We start from the raw sequence: 24444 nt of genomic DNA, 5'->3' as shown, positions 1-24444 counted from the left end.
TGAGAAATTAAAAAATTACTTAATTAAAAATAATAAACCTGTACATATTAACCTAAATAACATCTTTTATGAAAAGGAATCTTATTTCCAAAAACAAAAAAAAAATTATGACAATGGCATTATTTACACTTTTAAAGTCCTTTTCACGCTTGCCTCAGTCAAAGCCGGTAACTGGGCTCCTGTGTCTGCTCCTCCATCCAGCCACCCAGCCCGCTGCAGTGCGTTGCGTCCGACTTCAGTCTGTGGGCTTAGTCTGATCTCGCTCCCATAAGGGCTGGGAAAGAGAGCATTTTAATAACTTCCAGCTAATCGTAGGGATTTTTCTTTAATATAACAACCAAAGCCTAACATGTTAGCTGCATCATCAAATCAGAAAACATGTTAATTAACTATTGTACTTTACTATATCGAAACCTATGGGTCTGTTTTGCATTTTGAGTGCATCTGTGGCCATGTATAGTTCTGTAACATCATGCATTGGTCATCTGGAAAATATTGGGTCATTGAGTTGTAGGGACTTTCCAAATGGTGACACATTTTATTGTACAACATCAAAAATCATATTCATTATTCATCACTACAGAGTTATTAGAAAAGCCTTTAAATACTGGGTAGTTTTTCAGCTTATGGAGATAGACACAAATTACATAAAATTCTAAAATTTTGCTTGGAAACCTGGATTTTATCGTTGGCATCAAATGTTTCCAGTTGTCTCCTTCACAGCAATAGTCTCTTTTGTTTATTTTTGAGAAAATGTCAGCCAAGTACTCAAGTCTGAATAACCGCAGTTATTCACCGAAGGGTTAATTAACCAGGGTCGCAAAACTAGGAAGTTACTAGAGAGCAGGTCTTTCTGATTGTGTTCTGTTGTATTGCCCCATGTCTGAATTATTTGGGACTTGCCAAAGCATGTTCTGACAATAGTGTATTGTGGTATTTTTCCTAGAGAGCATGAATGGTTTAAACAAGATTTGCCCAGTTACTTATTTCCTGAAGACCCCTCCTATGATGCTAATGTCATTGATGATGAGGCTGTGAAAGAAGTGTGTGAAAAATTTGAGTGTACAGAATCAGAAGTAATGAACAGTTTGTATAGTGGTGATCCTCAAGACCAGCTTGCCGTGGCTTATCATCTTATCATTGACAATCGAAGAATAATGAACCAAGCCAGTGAGTTCTACCTCGCCTCTAGTCCCCCCACTGGTTCTTTCATGGAGGATAGTGCCCTGCCTGTTCCCCCAGGCCTGAAACCTCATCCAGAACGAATGCCGCCTCTCATAGCAGACAGCCCTAAAGCAAGGTGTCCGTTGGATGCACTGAATACAACCAAACCCAAATCTTTAGCTGTAAAGAAAGCCAAATGGCATCTTGGAATCCGAAGTCAAAGCAAACCATATGACATTATGGCTGAAGTTTACCGAGCTATGAAGCAGCTGGATTTTGAATGGAAGGTAGGGAATTGTGTTTTAAGATCATTTATAGAAGCCCTTTTTGTTTGTTTGTTTTATAAGCTGCTGTGAGCTGCTGAGTATTGAGGTCTAAAGTTGTTTTTGATTTAGATACAAATTTAGTGTTCTTGATGATCCTGCCTATAAGCACCATTCTTTGCAATAATATGCCATTTGCATTTAAATCAAAACAAATAAACTTGTTCAAGAAAGAGGAATGTTGCTGTTGGGGACCTACATATTTTTGAATTACGAAATAATATTTTTGCCAAAGAAACAAAAAGTAATCAACCCGAAATCACATGAGAAAAGAGTCTACCTGTTTCATCATTCATTATAGCAATAAACAGTCAAGCATCTTTAAACATAGTATGTTTTTACTTTTCCCTTTCTCATTTTAAGTAGTGTTTTTGTTTTTGCCAGTAGTAGTCACAGCTAGTGGTCAATACAAATTATACCATCAGTATGTATTTATTCAGTCAATAAATACTTTTCTCTAAATTGAGAAAGCCTCTCTTTTTGGCTGGTGCTTTTAATCCTTAAGTATGGTATATTTTTCTTACTTTCAGTCCACATTCTACTTTTTAAAAAAATAAGTGCTCAAATTCATTTCAATTGTATTTATTTGTGGTAGAGGGGAGCACTTGTTTCATTTCAGTATCCCTTGAACTCTTGTTCCTTTCTTGAGAACTGTGAATGCATTTTTAAAGGTAGAAGAAAAACATTCTGACCTACCATGTAAATATTCACTTGACATGTTTGAAATAAATCAGTCATTTTCATTTCATTTTTTGCACAGGAAATGCATACATAAAATATTTCCTTAAACCCATTTATTTATTTTATTGATTTTTGGATGGAGGGGGAGAGAGAGAAATACTGATTGATTAAATGTTCCATTTATTTATGCATTCATTGGTTGATTCTTGTACACGCCCTGATTGGAGATCAAACCTGCAATCTTGGTATATCAGCATGATGCTCTACCAACTGAGCCACCTAGCCAGGGCCTGCCTAAACCCATTTAATACTCAGATTTCTCTTTTCTGAAGCAGTTATTATTTATTAAAAATATGTTAATATCTTTAAAACTCCTTACTGCAAAGTTTTTGTAGCTAATTTGGTAGATGGTTTTGCAAACCCAGAATCTTCTTTTTCAGAGCTGCACTTTTCTTATCTTCAAAAGGCAGGTAATATCTTTCTCACAGTATTTCTTGTGATACATAAATTTTGTGACAGTACCCGTTATGGTGCCTGGTGCAGACCTGTAACATGCTAGTTACCCTTTATTTCTTCTATTCTGTATTTATGGGTAAAATTATTCAAGTTGAATCTGTGTAACCAAAATTACTATTTATGTTTTGGAGTGAAGCATATCTAGAATGAAGGCTAGACTCTATATAATCTCTGAGAGTTCCCTTGAATTTTAACTGCTGTACACAAACAGTATTGTTAGTAGGGATTAAAAAGACTAAATTACACCCTTGCCAGTGTTGCTTGGTTGCAGCATCATCTCATAACCGAAAGGTTGAGGGTTCAATTCCTGGTCAGGGCACATGCCTAGGTTGTAAGTTTGCTCCCTGGTCTGAGCACATACAAGAAGCCAGCAGTCAATGCTTCTCTCTTGCATCGATATTTCTGTTTCTCCCTTCCTCTCTCTCTAAAACTAATGAAAAAAATGTCCTCACGTGAGGATAAAAAAAAAACGTAAATTGCCATGTAATATAAAAAAAATAATTCAGGAATTTCTTCCCTGTTCTACCTCTATCAATGATTTGTTTTGATAGTCTTTGAAATAATAATAGGGAGATATTCTATAGTTTGTTATTTTTAACAATTTTCCTTAACAAAGATTTCTCATTTTAGGTGGTGAATGCATACCATCTTCGTGTAAGGAGAAAAAATCCGGTGACTGGCAATTATGTGAAAATGAGCTTACAGCTCTACCTGGTTGACAACCGAAGCTATCTCTTGGACTTCAAAAGCATTGATGGTAAGGAAGCTATGCAGGCATGAACTCTAAGAAGGTAAAACTTGGCAGTAGTTGACAAGATGTTAAAATCTTGAAAGCGCGGTGGGTAGGTCTTTTATACTGGTTTTTAAGTAATCTAGATTCAGCCAAAAATGTAAGTGAAATGAAAAGGATCAAAGACACCTGCAATGTCTCTTAGTCCAGCATCTCTCTGAAAGAAGTGCTTCCTTGCCCTAAGAAAGTTATTTGAAGTGTTGGCTGTAGAGCAAACATGAGGAAGCAATTTTTACCTAAAATTGGCTGATGTTGTCAGGTTCTTTGTCACATTTCCTCATTAATATTTTACTACTGTTAGCAATGTAATATCTAACCTCCCCCTTCATCAGCTTCTCTCATTCTGCTTGGGATTTAGGTTAGAGTTTGGTGCCCATGGCCGTCCAGGAGCCAAGGAGTCAGGGAAGGAGGTCCCATCCAGATATGTAGTGTGTGCCAAGACTCGAACCTGGGTGAACCAGGTGTGCTCACCTTGTTCATAGGCTGAAGTAGGATAAAAATAGAAGGTCAGGTGCTGAATGGAACATGAAAAGAATTGAGCTCAGGCACAGGGACATTGATTTAAACAAAGCTTTTAAATTATTTTAAATTCTTCGTTTTTTAATCCTCACCCAAAAATATGTTTACTGAATTTTAAAGAGAGAGGAAGGGAGAGAGGGAGGTAGAGAGGGAGAGAAAAGAAACATGGACATCCACGTGAGAGAGAAACATCAATCGGTTGCCTCCTGTATGCACCCTGACTGGGGATCAAACCTACAACCTAGGTATGTGCCCTGACAGGGAATTGAACCTACAGCCTTTTGGTGTACGAGACAATGCTCCAACCAACTGAACCACCTGGCCAAGGGGCTAGATTTTATTCTTGAACTAACATTATCTATAGCAGTGTTTATATGGTTCCAGACCACCTTCATCAAAATTACTCAGAGTTCTTATTGAAATGCAGGTTCTTGGGAACTGCCCCCAGACCTAAGTCAGAATCTCTGTGATGGGAAAGTGGGAATCTGCATTTTCAAAAAAGATCCACCCCCACTCAGGTAATTTCAATGTGCACCAAAGGTTCAGAATCACTGTGTGATGGTAACTTTTATTTTGTTGATACGCTGAAAGAAAATAAGCCTTCAAGGATGGGCATTCTTCATATGCAAGGATATCAGTTTGATTTCAAGGTTAACGCTGAATCATATATTGACATTTATTGCTAAGTCACCTTTGCTAGATGTACTTAATATTGTGAATGTCACATTTACATAGGAAGGGCTTAGGCAAATGTACCTTTCTGATAAATTGCTCTTCTTTGATCTATTTCAGATGAAGTGGTGGAACAGAGGTCTGGTTCCTCAACACCTCAGCGTTCCTGCTCTGCTGCTGGCTTACACAGACCAAGATCAAGTTTTGATTCTGTAACTCCTGAGACCCATTCACTCTCTGGCTCCCTCACTGGCTCCTTGACCGGAAGTACATTGTCTTCAGTCACGCCTCGCCTGGGCAGTCACACCATGGATTTTTTTGAAATGTGTGCCAGTCTGATCACTACTTTAGCCCGTTGATGATCTTTCCCTAGTTTATATCTTTCTGTTATTGCACTGTGAAAATCACATATATTCTTTAAATTATTTTACCTGTGTGTATCACATACTCTAAAATGCTGATTGACAGGCAAAAATATTGCCAGCGGACACTTAATGCCATTGAAATTACTGAAAACAGAAAAGTCTGACATTTTATTTACTTGTAGAAATCTATAATTCTATTTTGTGATAAATTCCCATAAGCAAATATGTAAACATTGATGAATATTGTTAATTAAAATTGTGAGTTCACTACACACGATTAATACACCTTCACTGGTGAACTAGCTCAATCAAAGGGTATTTTGGCAGAATCTTCTTGCTTTACTCTTTGGTGTAGGTATCCAGTTTACAAATTCCTAAAAATTTCAGCAATCTTTAAGCTATGCTTTTGCACCCAATTCTTTTGCATAAGAATATTTAAAAAAATTAGCAAGATAGTTTTTAAATGTTGAAACCTTAGAAGCCTGCCCCCCAAATTTTAGAAGCCAAGTTCTAGCAGATTCTGCCTAGTGTTGAACAGAAAGGCTGTGGTCCTTAAACAGGTAACCATGATTTCCTGGTTCCTTAAAAATGACTGTAACCAAGTAGAGGTTTTATCTTGAGATTTCTATGAAAAATACACCAGTTTTAAGAGCCTTCAAGGTTCTACTCAGTATTGGAGTATCTGGAATTGCAACAACTTTTGTCATAAACTTCCATCATTTTAAAACCTGCCTTCAAAATCTACCTTTCCCAAATTCTTTTTGGCTCTATTTATTTTTATACTTTGCCGAGCATTGTAAAATTGACAGTTACATGAAACAAAGCAAAATATCAACAGTCCCTTAAGAGAGAACTCTGTCTGTTACTGTGTGTAGTGGCAAGGTGTGTGTGTGTGTGCCTGTGTGTAAGGTGTTGCATCCCACATGTTAATTTTTCATCCGAAGTTGAAGTTTGTCCTTGTAGCCATCCCCTTCCTCGTTTTCCCCAGTCACCATTGTCTTTGTTTATTGTTTGATCCTTAGTGGCTGATTGGTTTAGCTTTTAAATCTCTGGTTCCTTTTCTTTGTCTTATGTCTTTATTGCTAGCCATCTAATTTGAAAACACTGTTTTGGCCTTAAGGGCTTTTTATGTAATTCCAAAGCTTGATAGGCTATGACCTTCACTGTTGAACTTACTAGGGCAGGGAGCCTTAAACATTAAAAAAACAAAAAAACTCTCTTGTATAAATATATGTGTTGTTTACATATATATATATGTATGTATTCACACACCAATGCTTTTGATGGAAAACCAAACAATTTTTTTGTTATTTTGTTTTGTGCAGGTTGTATTATTTTGTAATCTTTAAAGAAAAACAACCTGTATACAGCAGGGTAGATAATAGCTTATAAATTATATTTTGTTTTAGTAGAAGTATTTAATTTTTAAATTATATATAATTTATCTAATTTGTATTTATTCATTTGTTTTCTTTAGTATACTGTAATTAACAATCTCATTCACCTGACTTACCCTAGAAAAGATTAAGCTCTTGAAAACAAAAAGTGACTAATCCTTGACAGGTTTTTCTTTGCCAAAAAATGTTTTCTACCAGAAGCAAATGAGAATGAACGTTAGACCAAATCTCCCCTGTGTTTATGGAAGACAAGCACGTCTACCTTTAAATACTTTTGAGCCGAGAGTTTGCAGTGTTACATCATGTTGTTTTGTAAAACTTTTAAACAATCTTGACTTCTTAGTATCAAAAGGAATCATTGTTGGGAAACAGGGTGGGGTTGCAGTTCCGAAGTTTTAAGTTTAAACCTTTGAAAGGTTGCCACCTAGTGGCACCAAAGGGTGCTTTTTTGTGATTATTTTTATAGGGATAAGTAGTAGTCTATTGTGTTTAGTCTGATGTACATTATAGATACCACATAATTCTCACCTCTCCAAATGTGTAAATATTTACCTCTTTTGCGAGAAGCTAGGCCACCTCATCACATTTGCCTGTCTATGAATGGGACGACCTTAGCAATAAGGAACTAGTCTGATTCCTTATCCTCAGTGATAAAATTCCTAGTAATTTTGAAGGTAGAGCAACAGCAGGATGGAATCCAGTGGTATTTTAGCTTTGTTAGTCTTAATAAATCATATATTAGAAACTTATTCATATCAAAATTACTTTATGTGGATGATTGTCATTGTTTGAGAGTTAAAATACGATTTACTATTTTCTCATTCTTTCCCATTTTCATGAATATCTACAGTGTGGTAGTTACTTGTTGAATTTTAGGAGAACCAAGGGTCACAGTTTTGGTTTTTGTATGCTTAAGTTTTTAAAGCACAGCTATTTTGTGAATCTAGAATTGTTTTGTGGAGAGAAGATTGCAGGAGGCTTAGTTCAATATAAGAGGAGCTAGAACATTGTCCAAGGAGGCTTTTTGTTGCTAATGAACAGAGGGGGAAAGAATCAGTGCTACATTCCCACATTTCAGGCATATCACCTGGTTTACTGTGGATGTGGTACGTGGTGGGTAGATCTGGGGTCGGAACAATTTTTTCTAGTTAAAATTCTGAGAGAGAGCTTCTATTATTAAGTTACAGGTAAAACCTTAGCTATATCATGGAAATGGACTCCACAGGATTCTAGAACAGCATTTCCCAAATTGTGTCCTGTGAGATGCTCTGCAGAAAACTACTCCCCTTGGGCAAGTTTGGAAGATGTTACATGCTACTCTCACTCTTGAGATGACAGTGGATATGAGCATTAAAGACTTTGATAAGTCCTCTATGGGAAAAAAAGACAACCATTTAGCTTTGTTTAACTCTGCTTGACCAGAATTGATGTAACCATGTTTTTAAACTTACTATCCATGGGAAAAAGCAAATTTAGAAAATACTAGTTTAGGAAAATTACTGTTCTAGGCTGTCATAATTAGTATAGTTAAGAATCAAGTTAGGATTTCCTTTTCCCTTTTCAGTTGTTAGAAAGAATCTGGTTCAAAATCAGAATAATTTCATTTTAACCTGTGGACATAGTCATCTTGAGCTGGACTTAAATAGAATTGTGTATGTCTGTAACCTGTTTCATAGCACCTTCATTTTCTGAATTGGGTTGTGTATTGTTTGGGAGCGAAATTTATTATTTTTTATGTGTGTGTGCTGGGTAACCGAGAAATCCTGAACAAGATTACTTGTAAGAAAGTACTGAAAGACTAGTGACCACAGCTTATGGCCTTATGGATAATGAGTCAGTTATCATTGATTCTTGCTTTCAAAAAGTGTCATCAGTGAACATTTTCTAAGTACTTTTAAATAGGGCACCATATTAGAACTCATTCCTATTCTTTAATGTAAGAACAAATAACATCTCAAATTGGAGGCTGGTAGGCAGATTTATTACAAGTGGGATTTTTGTTTAGATCAACAAGTTTTCAAGAGATACTTTTGTAACCTTTAGTGTTTGCATTCCGTGATACTAGTCATCTATAAAGAGAATCCAGGAGCCTAAATTAATCAGAAATTATTATATTTCTGTGTCAGGAAATTGGCTATATGTACAGAAAATTTTCTGGTTTTTGCGAATAGGTTTTCAATGACAGTTACGTAATTCCAGGCTTGATTTCTCGTATTCCCTGGTCAGTTTATACTCAGGGAATAGAAATTGCTTTTTAGTATTAGATGAGACATAAATGAGAAAATAATCATAGACAACAGTTATAAGTTATTTTTTGACTGAATTTGTAGCTCCTATTAATGTGCAGCATACTGAGTTAATAGAAGCACTGCACCTTCTGTTTATAAAACACAAAAGCTTGGAATGTGTCTACTACGGCCACTTCCTCTTTGTTCACTGGTTAATAATTTAAATTCTATTAGTGGTTGTGAAATCTCATCATCTAAATGCTAGGCATGTTCACAGTTTTGTTTTCAAAGACACCCACCTTTTCAATCTGGCATTTCTGTACCTCCTGTCACTCTGTGACTTTTTAGATAAGGAATGTAGTTTATTTTCATTACCGTTCTCAGAGATCCTACTTTATTACAAGTTCTGGGTGAGGGATATGTGCAATCTGTTGGTAAGTCACATCCTTGTTGGGGTTCATTTTTGTAACCTCTAAAGTGAGAGGGATAGATGAAAAGACTCTGAGGTATCTGAGCTTTAACGTTCTTTCCTTTCATGATTTGTGTTAGTGTCCACTTTTTATATTTTTAGAGTGTCTATACTAGTGAGAATATTCTATATATGTTTGGTGAGGCATTTTGAAGGTATATACTTGAATTTTTTTTCTAAATAAAACCACCCTCTGGAATACAAATGGCAGAAATGCAGAAAACCATACATGTTAAAACATCATGTGTACTTGACATAAAACACAACACATTTAATTTGAAGTGATGGAAGCGTTCCATACATTTTTATAGTGATTTAGATCCAGACCCTCCATATCTATTAACTTAGTTAACACATTGCCGTAACCTTGTAAGGTAACCACTCTCTGGATGAGGAAGCAGGACCAGAAAGCTCTTCATAAAGATTTCATGCCATGCAAGTACTCAGCGATGACCACTGCTTTCTGTGTGCTCCCCTCCCCTGGGGGGAATAGCCCAGTCCCTGAAATGAGTAAGAACAGTAAACGCAGGTGTATTGCTTTCAAGTCTTGGATGACATGACATAGTCTTAACTGAGTGTTTCTTCATTTATTTGAACCAGTTGATTGTACTACCTAGATGTAATTATCTAAAGTATTTAAGATTTATTTAGCATATGGATTTTTACAGGTACTTCTAAGTTAATGAGGGTGCTTAAAAATACTGAAGAAACTTTTTAGGGCATGCTTCTTCCTTTAACTTACTTACATGGTTCTGTAGTACAGTCTTTTTCAAAAGTAAAGCTAGCTCCAGCCCCTATCCTAAATTATCATAGTTTTTGACTATTACATGAATTAGGCTTATCTAAATTTCATATACAGATTGATAATTTTTTATTTTGTATGCATATTAGATGATAAAACACTATTTTCATACAATATATTTCTATTCATAAACTACCTAATTATTATCTGTTGGATAGAGATTCTCCCAAACCGTATAAAACTTTGAAATGTAATTTTTGTTTGATGAGCTTTAAAAATTGTATAAATCTTATTTAAACAAGTTGCTGGCCTCCTTACTAGCCTTTCCCACATATAATTATGATGCATTTGATGGCACTGAACGCAGTCCAGACTGGATTGGGTTTAATTAAACTTTCTCAGCCATAACCTGATAAGAATCAGGCTGGTCTAGAAGTCATCAGACTGTGGGTCTGTATTAACTTTGTGAGCCAGTGGTAATGTTTACTGCCAGCCTTGCATAGCCATGCCACTTTGCAGCTGCAACTGTGTGTGTGACTTTCGGTAACTATGGTTTATATCTAAAGCAGTTCAGATTTTATGGAATTAGCTCATGATTATTGGGACAAGCAGGGTAGGTAAATTTCAGTTACATTTAAAGTGCAATTAAGGAAATTTTAGAATAGAGTGCTCTTTACAAGGAAAAAAATGTATTTCTAGAATATCTTAGCATGAAAACTTTTCTGAGAATTCATAGAATTTTGACAAAGTTCATACAGTGTTTTCTTTATTTGTTTATTCAAGGTTTGTTACTTTGCATTAATTTAAAATTTCAAGGAGAAATAGGAACATTCTGTTGCCAAGGAGAACTGCATAGTTAATTTTTGCTGCTAATTTATGCATGCATTTTTCACAGCTGATAGTCCTTTTAAGTAAGTTTTGTTACGAAGAAAGGCCATTTTTCTAGACAGATAACATTTTTCTAAAATGAAAAAGAAACAGATTCACTGATCTAAAAACCACCTTAATTGTGCCTTCTGTTTTAAATTATAGGAACAGTAATAATTAGTCACAAACTTGTTCAAACTGTATTTTCTTCTAAGTCCTCTCTCTTTTCCCTACACCTGCCCTCTGTGACCGGCCACAGTGTTTGCTCGCGTCTGTTCTCAGGTTCCTCTGACCAGACTCACCCTGGCACTGCCAGAGGTGAGCCACTAGATGTATTTTTCTATTTCTCTTGCTTTACTTTTTGAGTCACCTTAGTAAAAGTTTGGCTCACTTCCCATGTTTTTAAAATGAATGCAAATGAATAGCAACCTTTATATTTCAACCCTTTAAAAAGTTTGTAAAGGAAAGAAGTAATGCAGAGCCAAGAGCATAATCTAATTTGGAATCTCATCTGAGTTTGTCTGCTGTGTCAGCCGCAGGGCACGCAACCTCCTCATTCAGTTTTCTCACCTGCAAAACTTGGAGAATAACCTACCTCACAGATGTGTGTGAGAGACTTTCTGAAAGCCCTTGTTTGAATACAGGGTTTGTCATACTCACATTTAATGTAAATCCTCCCTTTTCAAAAGAGATCTTTGATATTGATAGGATGAGTATCTTGATTTTAGGTAAGTCTTATGTGGTAACAATATAGTAATAAAAATGTTTAAGACCACAGTTTTATAAATTATGGTTTTCTTATTTTAAGTGACTTTTAAAATTTCTTGCAAACATTGAATATTCAACTATCAAATTTGTCTTTTGTTGCAACAAATACTGAGAACTTCTTAAATTGTTGGCTGAAGCCGCCTTACTGTACCAAAATACAGCTTTCTCTCAAGACTGTTCACAAATCTGTGGTTGTACAATGTTTTGAGTGTTCAATGTGAAATGGTTAAAGAACTGTAAACTCTAAGTATAGTAAACTTAATATTGTTTTAGGAAGAATGCTTGTATTCTTTATCATGTATACTTAAATATTATACAGTGAATTTTGAGTGCAACAAATAAAACTTAAGATTGCAGCCATTAGGTTATGTCCATGACAATCATAAAAAATGTAGGATTGGATATTATTCAGTTTTTTTCCCAAGAACATCCAGCATTCATTTTTTTCTTAACCCGTCTTTGAGAAAAGAAAGAAAAATTCCATAGGCTGATACATTAAACTATTGAAGCATTTGATTACATATTTATTTTTTTTTAAATTTTTGGCTGTTGAACGTGGGATCACTTTTTGTAATTTGTTTCAGGAAGAAAAAAAAAGAGCACACCCCCAGTGTTTTTGCATTTTAATAACCATAGATTCAAATTTCAGTTTTGTTTGCTATGATTTTTCCTGTTTAGTGACCAGTGGGAAGGATGTATCTTCCAGTCACTGTATGGTAATCTTGAATTACACAGCACTTCATAGTTACACGTTCACCCTAGTTAATATCTGCACTGTACAAACTCATAGGTTACAAACACACAAGACAAAGGAAGCATATCCAATTGCATATCAACTTTTTTCACAAAATCAAATTAAACTCTGGTAAATTTGAAAGTTGTTTTTGTTTCTGTTCAATTATTAAGCTAATTATTCTGCATGTCAGTTAATAGTTACAGAGGAAGCTGTTAGGGGAAAAGATTGCCTGTGACTCCTTAGAGATTTCCTACCTTCTTTATCTTCTTTGTTACACATTGTGGTTTCTAACTTAGCCACTGCATTAGTTTTCTATTGCTGCCAAAACAAATTTCTACAAACTTAGTGACTTAACACATTTTTTTTACTATTGAGATAACATTGGTTAATAATGTAACTTCCAGATGTACATTGTAATTCGGTTTCTCTATACACTGACTATAGTGTGCTCGTCACCAAAAGTCTAGCGCCCAGCTGTTTCCCTATATTTGACACCCTTTCTCTGATGTGACGTTGAACATCTTTTCATGTGCCCTCACCCCACCCCACTTTCCCCAGTGACCACCAATTTGTTGTCTATATCTGTGAGTTTGTTTTGTTGGTTTACCCTTTGTTTTATGTATTCTTTATTTTATATCTCACATGAGCAAAATTATACAGTTTTTGTCCTTTTCTGTCTAATTTCATTTAGCATAGCACCCTCAAGATCCATCCATATTGTTGCAAATGAATATTCTCTCTATTTTATGGCTGAGTAGTATTCTAGAGTGTGTGTATTTGTCCATTCATCTGTCTATGACACTTAGGGTGTTTGCATGTCTTGGTTATTGTAAGTAATTGCTGAGGTGAACATAGGGGTACACATATCTTTTCTGATTGGTGTCTTCATAATATTTGGATAAATACCCAGAAGACAAGTTGATGGATCATGTGGTAGTTTTCTTAATTTTTTGAGGAATCTCCATGTTGTTTTTGTGTAGTGGTTGCACCATCTGCATTCCTACCAACAGTACACAAGGGTTTCATTTTCTCCACATCCTCTCTGACAGTTGTTTTTTGACTTTTTGATGATAGCCATTCTAATGGGTGTGACATGATACCTCATTGTGGTTTTTAGTTGCATTTCTCTAAAGATTAGTGATGTTGAACATCTTTTCATGTGTCCATTGGTCATTGTTATGTCTTCCTGGGAAAAACATCAATTCAAATTCTCTGCTCATTTTTGGGAACAATTGGGTTGTTCCTTTTGTGCTGCTGCTGTTGAGTTGTATGAGTTCTTTATATAGTTTAGATATTAACCCCACGTTGGAAATATTTGCAAATACCTTCTCCCATTCAAGTGGTTGCCTTTTTGTTTTGCTGATGGTTTCCTTTGCTGTGCAGTTTGATGTAGTTCTGTTTATTTATTCCTGTTTATTTACTGTTGTTTTTATTCCTCTTGTCTTGGGAGTCAGATTCACAAAAACACCACTAAGGCCAATATCCCGAGCTTACTGCCTATGCTTTATTTTATGTACTGTATTGTTTCAGGTCTTACATTCAAGTGTCTAATGAATTTTGAGTTCATTTTTGTGTCTGGTGTAAGATAGTGGTCTAATTTCATTTTTTTTTTTTTTGCATTTGACTGCCCAGTTTTCCCAAACCATTTATTGTAGAGTCTTTTCTTTCTCTTCCATATATTTTTGTTTCCTTTGTCATAAATTAGTTGTCCATATGTGTGCGGGTTTTTGTCAGAGCTCACAGTACTATTCCATTGGTTCGTATATCTGGTTTTCTGCTAATACCATGCCATTTGATCAATATATAGCCTTGTAGTATAGTTTGAAATTGGGGCCTGTGATACCTCCAGATTTGTTCATTTTTCTTATGACTGCTTTGTCTACCTGGGGTCTTTTGTGGTTCTTTACACATTTTAGGAATTTTTTGTTCTATTTCTTTAAAAAATGTCACTGAAAGTTTGAAAGGGACTGCAGTGAATTGCAGTAGATTGCTTCAGGTAAATAGACATTTTAACAATTTTAATTCTTATAATTCATGAACATGGAATATCTTTTCTTTGTATCTTCAGTTTCTTTCAAAAACATCTTGTAGTTTTCAGTGTATAGGTCTTTCACCTCTTTTGTTAAGTTTTTTCCTGGGTATTTTATTCTTTTTCGTGTGACTGTAAATGAGATTGCTTTGCTTATTTCCCTTTCTGATAGTTCATGTTACTATATAGAAATGCAGCAGATCCAATATAGGCATGGCTACACCTGCTTTCTTCTTGATAGCATTTTCATGAGATACCATCTTCCACCCCTTCATTTTGAGTCTTTGTGTCTTTGGAGCTGAGATGGGTCTCTTCTGAGAAGGATCATATAGTTGAGTCTTGTTTTTTACTCCATTAATCTATTCTGTGCCTTTTGATTGATGAGTTCAGCCCATTTACATTCAGGGTGATTATTGATATATGTGGACTTACTACTGCCATTTTATCTTTTGATTTCTGATTGTTCTGTATGTCCATTGTTTCTTTCCCCTTGTGTTTCTGTCTGATATTTTAGTTTGGTGGTTTTCTGTGATGTTTTTCTCCATTTCCTCTTTTTTTATGCTCAGGTTTTTGTTTTGTGTTTACCATAAAGCTTGTATAAAATGTCTGACAGATAAAATAGTCCTTTTTATTCCTATAGCATCTTATCTTCAATTGTGTAAGCAAGTTCATTCTTTTTTTCTCCTTTTTTATGTTTTTGTTGTCACCAATTATCCCTTTATTTGCGTTCACTACCCAACTGAAGTCACTAAAACTTGTTTTATAGTTCAGTGTATTTAATAGCAAACTTATAGGAACAGCACAGAAGACAGCATTAAAATCATGTACTTGCATGTAGGACAACTCAGAAAATTACAGTGAATGGATAGAACCTACTGTATGATAAAAACGAAGTAGCTAAAGTTTTTAATGCTTTTTTCCCTTTGTTATATTTAAGTGTTTAACATTCTATACTGAAATAAAGTTACGATTTACTGCTTCTGTTAGACACCTTACTCAAAATTTTGTGTATTTTTCTTTTAGATTGAGCTCCTTTCAGCATTTCTCGTAATGTGGGTCTTGTGGTGGTAAATTCCCTCAGCTTTTGTTTGTCTGGAAAGCCTTAATTTCCCCTTTATATCTGACAGGTGACTGTTAGAGAGAGTGCTCCTGGCTGGTGATTTTCTCTCTTGTATTCCTCCCCCTTCTGGCCTGTAGGGTTTCTGGTGAGAGATCTGGTGATAATTTCATGGTGTTTCTTTTGTACGGTACTGTTCTCCTCCCCTGCCACCCTGCCTCCCAGCAGCCTTGAATCTTCTTTATCATTAACTTTGGGGTTTTAATATAATGTGTCTTGGAGAAGGTCTCTTTGCACTGAGGTCATTAGGTGTTCTGTTAGTTCCTTGTGCTTGTATACCCTGTTCCCTTCTCCTTCTCTTCTGCTTCTGGGATGCCCATTATCTTCATATTGCCCTTTCTGATGGAGTTAGATTGTTCTCATAGAGTTCTTTCATTTTTAAAAATCTTAGTTTTCTCTCTTCAATCTGAGTCACTTCCAGATTTCTGTCTTTGAGCTCACTAATTCTCTTTTCTTTATGATTTGTCTGCTCCATTTCCAATACTTACTAATTCATTCTTCATCTCATTTATTGAGTTTCTCAGCTCCAGAGTATTTTTTTTTAGAATTTCAATCTCTTTGTTAAAGTACTCCTGTTCATTAATTTTATTCTTTTTTAACTTTATTTTTACTGTTGACACTATTACAGATGTCCCCATTCCCTACCCCCTCCCTGTTTGCCCACCTCCACCCAGCCTCTGCCTCCCTTCCCTCTGGCCATCAGCACACTGTTACCTGTGTCTGTGGGTCATGCATATATGTTCTTCGGCTAATTCCTTCACCTTTTTCATCCAGTCCCCTCACCCCCTACCCTGCTCTGACAGCTGTCAGTCTGTTCCATGGGTACATGCCTCTGTTTCTATTTTGTTTATCAATTAATTTTGTTCATTATATTCCCCATATAAGTGAGGTCATATGCTATTTGTCTTTCTCTGACTGGCTTATTTCACTTAACATAATGCTCTCCAGGTCCATCCATGCTGTTGCAAATGGTAAGATTTCCTTCTTTTTTTACAGCTGTGTTGTATTTTATTGTGTAAATGTACCATGGCTTTTTTATCCATTCATCTATTGATGGGCATTTGGGCTGTTTCCAGATCTTGGCTATTGTAAATAGCCATAAATATTGTAATGTTGCAGTGAACATCGGGATGCATATATTCTTTTGAATTAGTGTTTTGGGATTCTTAGGATATATTCCCAAAAGTGGAATTGCTGGGTCCCCTTTTTCTGAGGTTTTTGTATCGTGTTGAGTTTCTTTATGACTGCTACTTTGAATTTTCTATCATTTAGATCACAGTCTTCCATTACTTTGAATTCGGTTTCTAGGGAATTGTAATTTTCTTTTTGCAATACAATGCTACTTGGGTTATTCATGGTATTTGATGTGTTGTTCCTGTTCTGGAGCATTTAAAGTAGTGAACATGCTTCATGTTTAGGTACTATGTTGATTTTAACAGTTCAGCTGGTTGATAATCAGAGGTCTTTTGTTTTCCAGTAGAAGATGCTACAACACAGGTTTTGCTTTCTCTTACGTGCATACTACTTGTGTCTTCCTCATCTCTGGTGCCCTATGCTGTTGGCGTCCTTGTGGGGCGGGGGGCATGGGTGGGAGGGCATAACTGTGCTTGTGGAAGTCACTGCCTGGGTGATGAGGGTTGTGGTTGCCCCTATGTCTGGGTTGCCTGGTCTTGGGTCACCACCACCATGGCAGGGAGAGGTGGCAGGTGTGGGGGTGACCAGGTTTGTGAGTCTATTGTGCTATTACATCATTTCCTTTGGCAGTTGGTGCTGTGGCTAGGAGGGTGGAGACCTGTCTCCACTGCTGCCACAGGCTCTGCTGGTAGAAGCACCACAATCCATCGGAGGGAGCCAGGTTCTCAGGTGTTGATGCTGGCCCATACCTTCTTCCAGGCAATGGTGCAGGGGCCACACCCCAACTCCTCCACTACAGCATTGGCTAGGGATGCAGGCTCCACCCTGGCATTTAGAGAGCCCCCACCTTCTGCCTCTGCAATACATACCAATACACCCACTTTCAGATGTGCTGATGTGTGACTCTTTCAGGTGTCCTAGGGTGCTGAGCAGAGGAACCTTTATTGGGTTATAAATGTCCTCATTGTTGATTTAAGGAGACATACCAATGGGGTTGTTTCACTCTGCCATGATGCTGATTTCACTCCCAAAACACAACTTTATCTCATAGTTCTGTAACTCAGAAATTCAGCGGGCTTAGCTGGTGTTTCTGCTTCTAGTCACACAAGGCTGCAAACAGTGTTTGTAGGGCTTAGGTCTGGGGGAGAATCTTTCAACTCTCATTCAAGCTGCTGGCAGAATTTCATACTGCTGTGGGACTGAGGTCTGCTTCCTTTCTAGCTCTTGACTAGAGGTCATTCGCAGCTTTGAGAGGCCATTACCATAATCTGAACTATGGCTCCCTTCACCGTCAAAGCCAGCAATGGAATGCTTGTGGTTCAAATATCTCCTGCCTCTTCTTCCACTGCATAGCTGACTGACTGACTTATGATTTTAAGACCTGTGCAGTCAAATAGGCTTCATCTGGATAATCTCCCTATTTTAAAGTCAGCTGGTTAGCACCTTAATTTTATCTATAAAGTCACAAAACAAATTTACAGGTGTAGTGCCAGGGCATGGAGATGGTGGGGGCCAAAGTTTTGCTGACCACAGCCATAGAACAGGAAGGGAAAGCCTAGAAGATCTCAGGTAACGATAGACTTTTACGCTGACTGCTAGTGAAAACAGAGAACAAGCAATGCAGATGCAACCTACGTACTACTGATGATGGGACCATCCATGTTTATATACCTGAAAGCAGCTTTTTGAAAAAACCTTGTGCTTTAGTTCTTGTTAACAACACATCGAAGTCCAGATCTACAAGCCAACATTTTAATTTGCTGTTCCAAACTTAGAAGAAGGAATTTGTATGTATTAGTGAAAATGTTTTTCCTTTATTTCCCAAATTCCACAGGTGGTCAGTGCTTGTGATAGGAAATTTGAAAAGTACAGGAAGTTTGAAGAAGCTGAAAAGAAAATCATCCTAACCCTGTTACCCAGAAACAACCCTTCTAAGGAATTTGTCAGTACATATCCTTTTCCCCCTCTTCCTACTCTTCTCCTAGAATCTATGTTTTAAAAATTCTGAAGATGTGCGGGAGAGGGCCTGGTCAGCAGAACGCTGTGCCACCTGGGAGGACCGCGCGTCTCCAGAAGTGCTCAGAGGAGGCAGGGAAGGCTGTGTGGTTGGTGTCGTTAACAGGCCGCCAGGGACTTGGCCGGCAAATGAGTCTGTGTGGGCCAGTGTAAGCCTCTGTTAGGGTCAGGGACCTTTGTATGCTTTTATCTGACAGAATGTTACCTTTACTGGTATGTTTTCATGCAAACTCCAAAGTAAAATGGAGACTCAGTGTTTCTATTGAAACTTTATGGTAGATTAGGGTTTCTGGGAGACATAGTGGCATCACTGAAGGCTTAGTTATAAAGTTTATGTACATTACAGGATCTTGCAGATCCGTAGTGTGAGAAATTGTTTCAGTGGGATGATGTAAAGCAGGGGTGTCAAATCATTTTCACCGGGCGGCCACGTCAGCCTTGCGGTTGCCTTCAAAGGGCCAAATGTAATTTCAGCTCCTTAACAGTTAAGGAGTAGTTACATTTCTACAGTCCTAAAATTATTTCAGCCCTTTAAAGGCAACCGCAAGGCTGATGTAGCCCCCGATGAAAATGAGTTTGACACCCTGGTGTAAAGAATGGAAGAAGTGGGGGACTTCCAACCCAGATGGAGATGTAGGTAGACACACACTGTGCCTCCTCACACAACCAAAAGGACAACAACAATTTAGAAACAAACAAAAAAAAAACAACCAGTACTGACAGAAAATTAAACTGTATGGAAGTCCAACAACCAACGAGTTAAAGTAGACATATTCATCCAGACCCGTAGGAGGGGTGGAGTTGGGCAGCTGAGCGGACAGGGGTTGCAGCAAAAAAAAAACAGTGGCTGGTGGACCCTGGGCGCACAAGGCAGCAGCAGGCGGACCCAACAAAGCAGGGGATTGTGGAGGGGCATGGTGCGCAAGGCGGCTGGTGGAGCAGGTGGTCCCACTTTCACACACAGATAAACCAGGTGAAACTGGGGAGTGAGACAGACCATGCAACCCAGGGCTTCAGCATGGGGAAATAAAGCCTCAAAACACCTATTGAAAACACGTGTGGGGGTTGAGGTGCTGGGAGAGACTCCCAGCCTCACAGGGGAGTTCATTGGAGAAACCCACAGGGTCCTAAAACGAATACAAACCCACCCACCTGGGAACCAGCACCAGAAGGGCCCAGTTTGCTTGGGGGAAGTGGCAGAAGGGACTGAAATCCGGCAGCGAGTGGAGCAAGGGCCATTGTTCCCTCTTGGACCCCTCCCCAACAAACAGCGTCACAAAGCAGCAACGTGGGTTGCCCTGCCCTAGTAAACACCTAAGGCTCTGCCCCTCACTATGTAACAGGCATGACCAGACCACCCCCCCACCCCCACCAAAATGGCTCAAACCAAAGTACAAATCAAATCCCCAGAGCCAGTATTTTCAAGCGACCAAGAGATAGCCAATCTATCAGATGCACAGTTCAAAGCACTGGCGATCAGGATGCTCACAGAATTGGTTGAATGTGGTTGCAAATTAGATGAAAAAATGAAGTCCACACTAAGTGAAATAAAGGAAAATGCACAGGGAACCAATAGTGATGGGAAGGAAACTAGGACTCATATCAATGGAGTGGACCAGAAGAAAGAAAGAAACAACCAAACAGAAAAGAATGGAGAAATAAGAATTCAAAAAATGGAGAGAAGCTTAGGAACCTCCAGGACATCTTTAAATGTTCTCACATCCAAATTATAGGGGTACCAGAAGGGGAAGAGGAAGAGCAACAAGTGGAAAACTTATTTGAACAAATAATATAGGAGAAATTGCCCAATCTGGCAAAAGAAATAGACTTCCAGGAAGTTCAGGAAGCTCAGAGAGTCCCAAAGAGGTTGGACCCAATGAGGAACACACCAAGGCATATCATCATTACATTAGCCAAGGTAAAAATGAAGGAGAGAATCCTAGAAGCAACAAGAGATAAGGGGACAGTTACCTACAAAGGAGCTCCCGTCAGATTGTCAGCTGATTTCTCAAGGGAGACCTTTCAGGCAAGAAGGAGTTGGAAAGAAGTATTCCAAGTCATGAAAGACAAGGACCTCCATCCCAGATTGCTCTATCCAGCAAAGCTTTCATTTAGAATGGAAGGGCAGAATAAAGTGCTTCTCAGATAAGGTCAAGTTAAAGGAGTTCATCACCAAGCCTTTATTTTATGAAATGTTAAAGGGGCTTATCTAAGAAAAAGAGGATAAAAACATGTATAGTAAAATGACAGCAAACTCACAATTATGAACAACCACACCTGAAACGAAACCAAAAACAAAATAAGCAATCAACTGGAACAGGAACAGAACCACAAAAATAGAGATCACATGGAGGGTTAGCAACAGGGGAGTGGGAGGAGGAGAGAGGGGGGAAAGGTACAGAGAATAAGTAGCATAGATGGTAGGTAGAAAATAGGGGGAGGGCAAGAATAGTATGGGAAATGTAGAAGCTAAAGAACTTACAAGTATGACACATGGACATGAACTAAAGGGGGGGAATATGGGTGGGAGATGGTGTGCAGGGTGGAGGGGAGTGAAGGGGGAAAATGAGACAACTGTAATAGCACAATCAATAAAATATATTTTTTAAAAATGGAAGAAGTGGGGCTGACAGTGAAATAGAGATAATCACATTGAGTATGGATAAAAGCAGTTATTTTTCCTAAAAATATAGTTCATATCAACAAATACTAGGTACCAGTTTATATTGAATCAAATGGTTTATACTTTAAAAACATAGAAAAAATGTTTACTTTTAAAATCCTATATATATCTGTAAAATTATTCCATCCCAGCCACTTTTTTTCAAGTCTTAAAATTTGAATTGCAATACATATTTTTGTTTTAAACATCTTCCAACATCAGAAAAGGCCAGGTACTAAAACTGCGACACTTGGCCCTAACTGGTGTAGCTCAGTGGGTTGAGCGTGGGACTGTGAAGCAAAGGGTCACCAGTTCGATTCCCAGTCAGGGCACATGCATGGGTTGCAGGCCACGTCCCTCGTAGCGGGTGTGTGAGCGGTAACCACACATTGATGTTCCTTTCCCTCTCTCCTTCCCTTCCTCTCTCTCTAAAAATAAATAAAATCTTAAAAAAAATAAAACAGCAACACTTGTACACTTTTAGGACACGTTTATTTATGTTACTGCATTCCAGCCTGACAACAGCCCTGTGCAGCAGACGAGGTGAGTGTTCTTAGGCCTGTTTCACTGAGGAGAAAGTGGAGACGCAGAGCTGAGTCATGGAGTTAGAACAAGAGGCGATGTGATAAGATGGAAAGTGTGTGGGACAGACCCATCTTAGTGGAAATTTAGTCCCATTGTGACTATAGGGTTTAAAATCCTTCATGTTTTGGCCAGGTGGCAAGAGTAACATGTGGTGTATGATTCTCTTTTTTACAGGATTATTCCATGACTTCACCTCCTTCCTTGCCCACAGGCCATACCTTCCTTGCTCTTCTGCCATAGTGCCACGGGGCAGGTCTGACCGTGATGTGGGAGGGGCTGCAGTTGCCCGAATGCCCTGCCTCTCAGTAGGTACATTTAATTCAGGGGGATCCAAATAGAAATAAATATATTCCCAATTTTGGTACCTTAATCTCAGCTCCCAAAAAAGAAATCTTGGAGCCATTCCCTCATTGTTTCCTTTCACGTCTAATCAGTCACCAAGACATCTGTTTCCTTACCTTTGTAACTAATGGGGCTCCTGTCCCATATATTTGTATTGCTGCTGTCTTACGGTCAAATGCTCTTTTGCCTAGAATATTACAAAAACAACTAGCCTCTCTTCTCTAAGTTATCACCCATATTGCTGTGATTGTTTTTTCTTTTCTCTCTAGACATCTGGCTTCACCTTCCTGAATAAGACCTTTGATAAGAACTCTGTCACATTCTAGCTCCAACCTACTCCATCCTAGCTCGTGCCCTTCCCCCCCAGACACAGCACACTCCATTTCTGTTCAGATTCTTCCTGGTCACCAGACAGCGTGGACTTGCCATCTCTGTGCCATGTCTACCAAATGTGCTTGTGATTAGACCAGGCTTCAGTGCCACCTTCTCTGTGAAGCCTGTCTCAATCTTCTAGGCATTTCACTCATATCCGTTTCCCCCTCTGAACTCTGTAATACCTTTAGTTCCTGTCTTCAAGCATGAGGTTGGCCTTTTTTCGCAAATGCCACTTGGAACTTGAAAAAGAAAGAAACTAGAATCTTAAGAAGCAATCGCATAGCATAAAGGATAAGACCATGGAGTAAGTTCACACCCTGAAGGCCAGAATCACCCTGCTCAAGAGGCAGTGTACGTCATTTGAAATACAGAATGTTACTAACAGCTCAGTTTAATTTTCTTTACTTTCATGTAAGTAAAAATATATGTGAATTCTGTTATTTGAATAGATAAATAAAAAGTATTACTTATTTTGGACAACAGGCTATTTTAAACCAATACAGCATAATTTAAATGATAGGTGAATTTTTGAATAAATTATTCTTCAGTATATGGTTCCCAAAAGAAACCAATTTTGAGCAGCATTTTGAGTCCAACTTTGGTTTGTGATAAAACAGAACACTTAAACCTTGATTTTTTAAAGACTGAACTGTAATTATTTCAAGACTACACTTTGAGTATTTAAAAGAACTTGGTTACACTATTTTTCCAGAATTATATTACACCCAATTTAAATGGACAGCAGGTTTTAGAAATTCTAAACACTCATGCACTGATATTAGAAGTGTGCTCACCATCTGTACAACTCACTGGGTAGTGCCATCAGGCGTGATTTCTTACTGTGGATGTGGCTCATTGAGTAAGTGCTCAAATGCTGGCACATGCAGTTTCGCATTCTGAGCCAGCAGTGAAATAGATTCTTAAAATAGACGTGGAAAGATAACCTTTTAGGAGCAAAACCTACTAAACGTGGAGGGTTTGTTTTCTCTCCTAAGGTCCTAATGAAAGCTTCCGTCATCTCATTTTGAGACGTAGACTGGAACTGGTGTGAGCAGGACCAGTGTCTTAGAACTGGCTCTCACTTGTGCATCCATACATTTGATGTTGCTCTTCCTAAGGCGACCAACCTTGATGCCTGAGAAAAAAATAAAAAAAGTGTACTTTGAAATAGAATCCAGTTGAGTAGTGAGCAGATTTCTGGGGAATTTCTTATCCAGTTTAATATTTTTATGGGCCTTTAAAATGTCTGTTTGTAAATATGCTCTGTAGAGAAGTTTGATAACATACTCAGGAGACAGAATAATAAGGTCTCTTCCAAAGTAATGCTCATAGAATGGGGCATTGTATATCTAATTTTCAATTTTTTTTGAACGTAAATAAATGCAGTTGTATTTTCTTTAAACTGATGTATACAACACTGTTAAATATTTAGAATTCATGATTTGAAATATAAAATCAAACCACTTACTTGAAATTTAGGTGTTCAATTAGCACATATCCATCTATAGAAACAAAAATCACTGAAAGTTATAGAGATAATGCTTTGAGATTTTTTAAAACAATGAAATTTTATGGTCAATAAGCCAATAACTTACATTTGCCTTTAGAATTGCGACATATCACTAGATTTTCTTCAGTGACATCAATGACTTCCAGTTCTTCTCCAGGGGTTATTGGCAAATCAAATATCCCATTTCTTGAATTCCAGGAACATGCCACTGCTGTGTTGATGACGGTAATCTCTTTGTCATACTGAAACAAGAAATTACTAATCAGCTATGCTTGCATGGTTTTTGTCTTTTCCTTATAATAAAATTAAGATAGTAACTTGTATTTAGCTATGACACACATTTAAAGTAGCAGGAATGGGTGTGGGGGCAATTCCCACTCTCCTTTTGTAGTCAAGGACAAGCATTTGTGAACCAAACTGATGAATGATTTGATATC

The 24444-nt window shown here is 37.7% G+C and overlaps 2 protein-coding genes across 9 annotated transcripts in view; one reads left to right on the top strand and one right to left on the bottom strand.

The window, feature by feature from the left end:
* The window catches only part of PRKAA2 (protein kinase AMP-activated catalytic subunit alpha 2), a 60104-nt gene extending 47196 nt beyond the window's left edge, over positions 1 to 12908 (top strand). For both annotated transcript variants that reach the window (XM_045856583.1, XM_045856587.1), the window contains exons 7-9: positions 947 to 1451; positions 3315 to 3441; positions 4786 to 12908. In XM_045856583.1, the coding sequence (XP_045712539.1) occupies positions 947 to 1451; positions 3315 to 3441; positions 4786 to 5024 (871 nt within the window). In that variant the 3' untranslated portion in view covers positions 5025 to 12908. The remainder of the gene's footprint in view (positions 1 to 946; positions 1452 to 3314; positions 3442 to 4785) is intronic.
* Positions 12909 to 21684: 8776 nt separating this feature from the next.
* FYB2 (FYN binding protein 2) overlaps positions 21685 to 24444 on the bottom strand; it is a 107685-nt gene continuing 104925 nt past the window's right edge. For all 7 annotated transcript variants that reach the window (XM_045857416.1, XM_045857426.1, XM_045857434.1 and 4 more), the window contains 3 exons: positions 24093 to 24249; positions 23966 to 23999; positions 21685 to 23632 (listed from right to left, as the gene is read on the bottom strand). In XM_045857416.1, the coding sequence (XP_045713372.1) occupies positions 23611 to 23632; positions 23966 to 23999; positions 24093 to 24249 (213 nt within the window). In that variant the 3' untranslated portion in view covers positions 21685 to 23610. The remainder of the gene's footprint in view (positions 23633 to 23965; positions 24000 to 24092; positions 24250 to 24444) is intronic.

Source organism: Phyllostomus hastatus, unplaced genomic scaffold, assembly GCF_019186645.2.
Source record: "Phyllostomus hastatus isolate PE091 unplaced genomic scaffold, TTU_PhHast_1.1 phas_contig_147, whole genome shotgun sequence".
In the NCBI taxonomy this organism is placed as follows: domain Eukaryota; kingdom Metazoa; phylum Chordata; class Mammalia; order Chiroptera; family Phyllostomidae; genus Phyllostomus; species Phyllostomus hastatus.
This window is presented reverse-complemented; position numbering and strand designations above follow the sequence as displayed.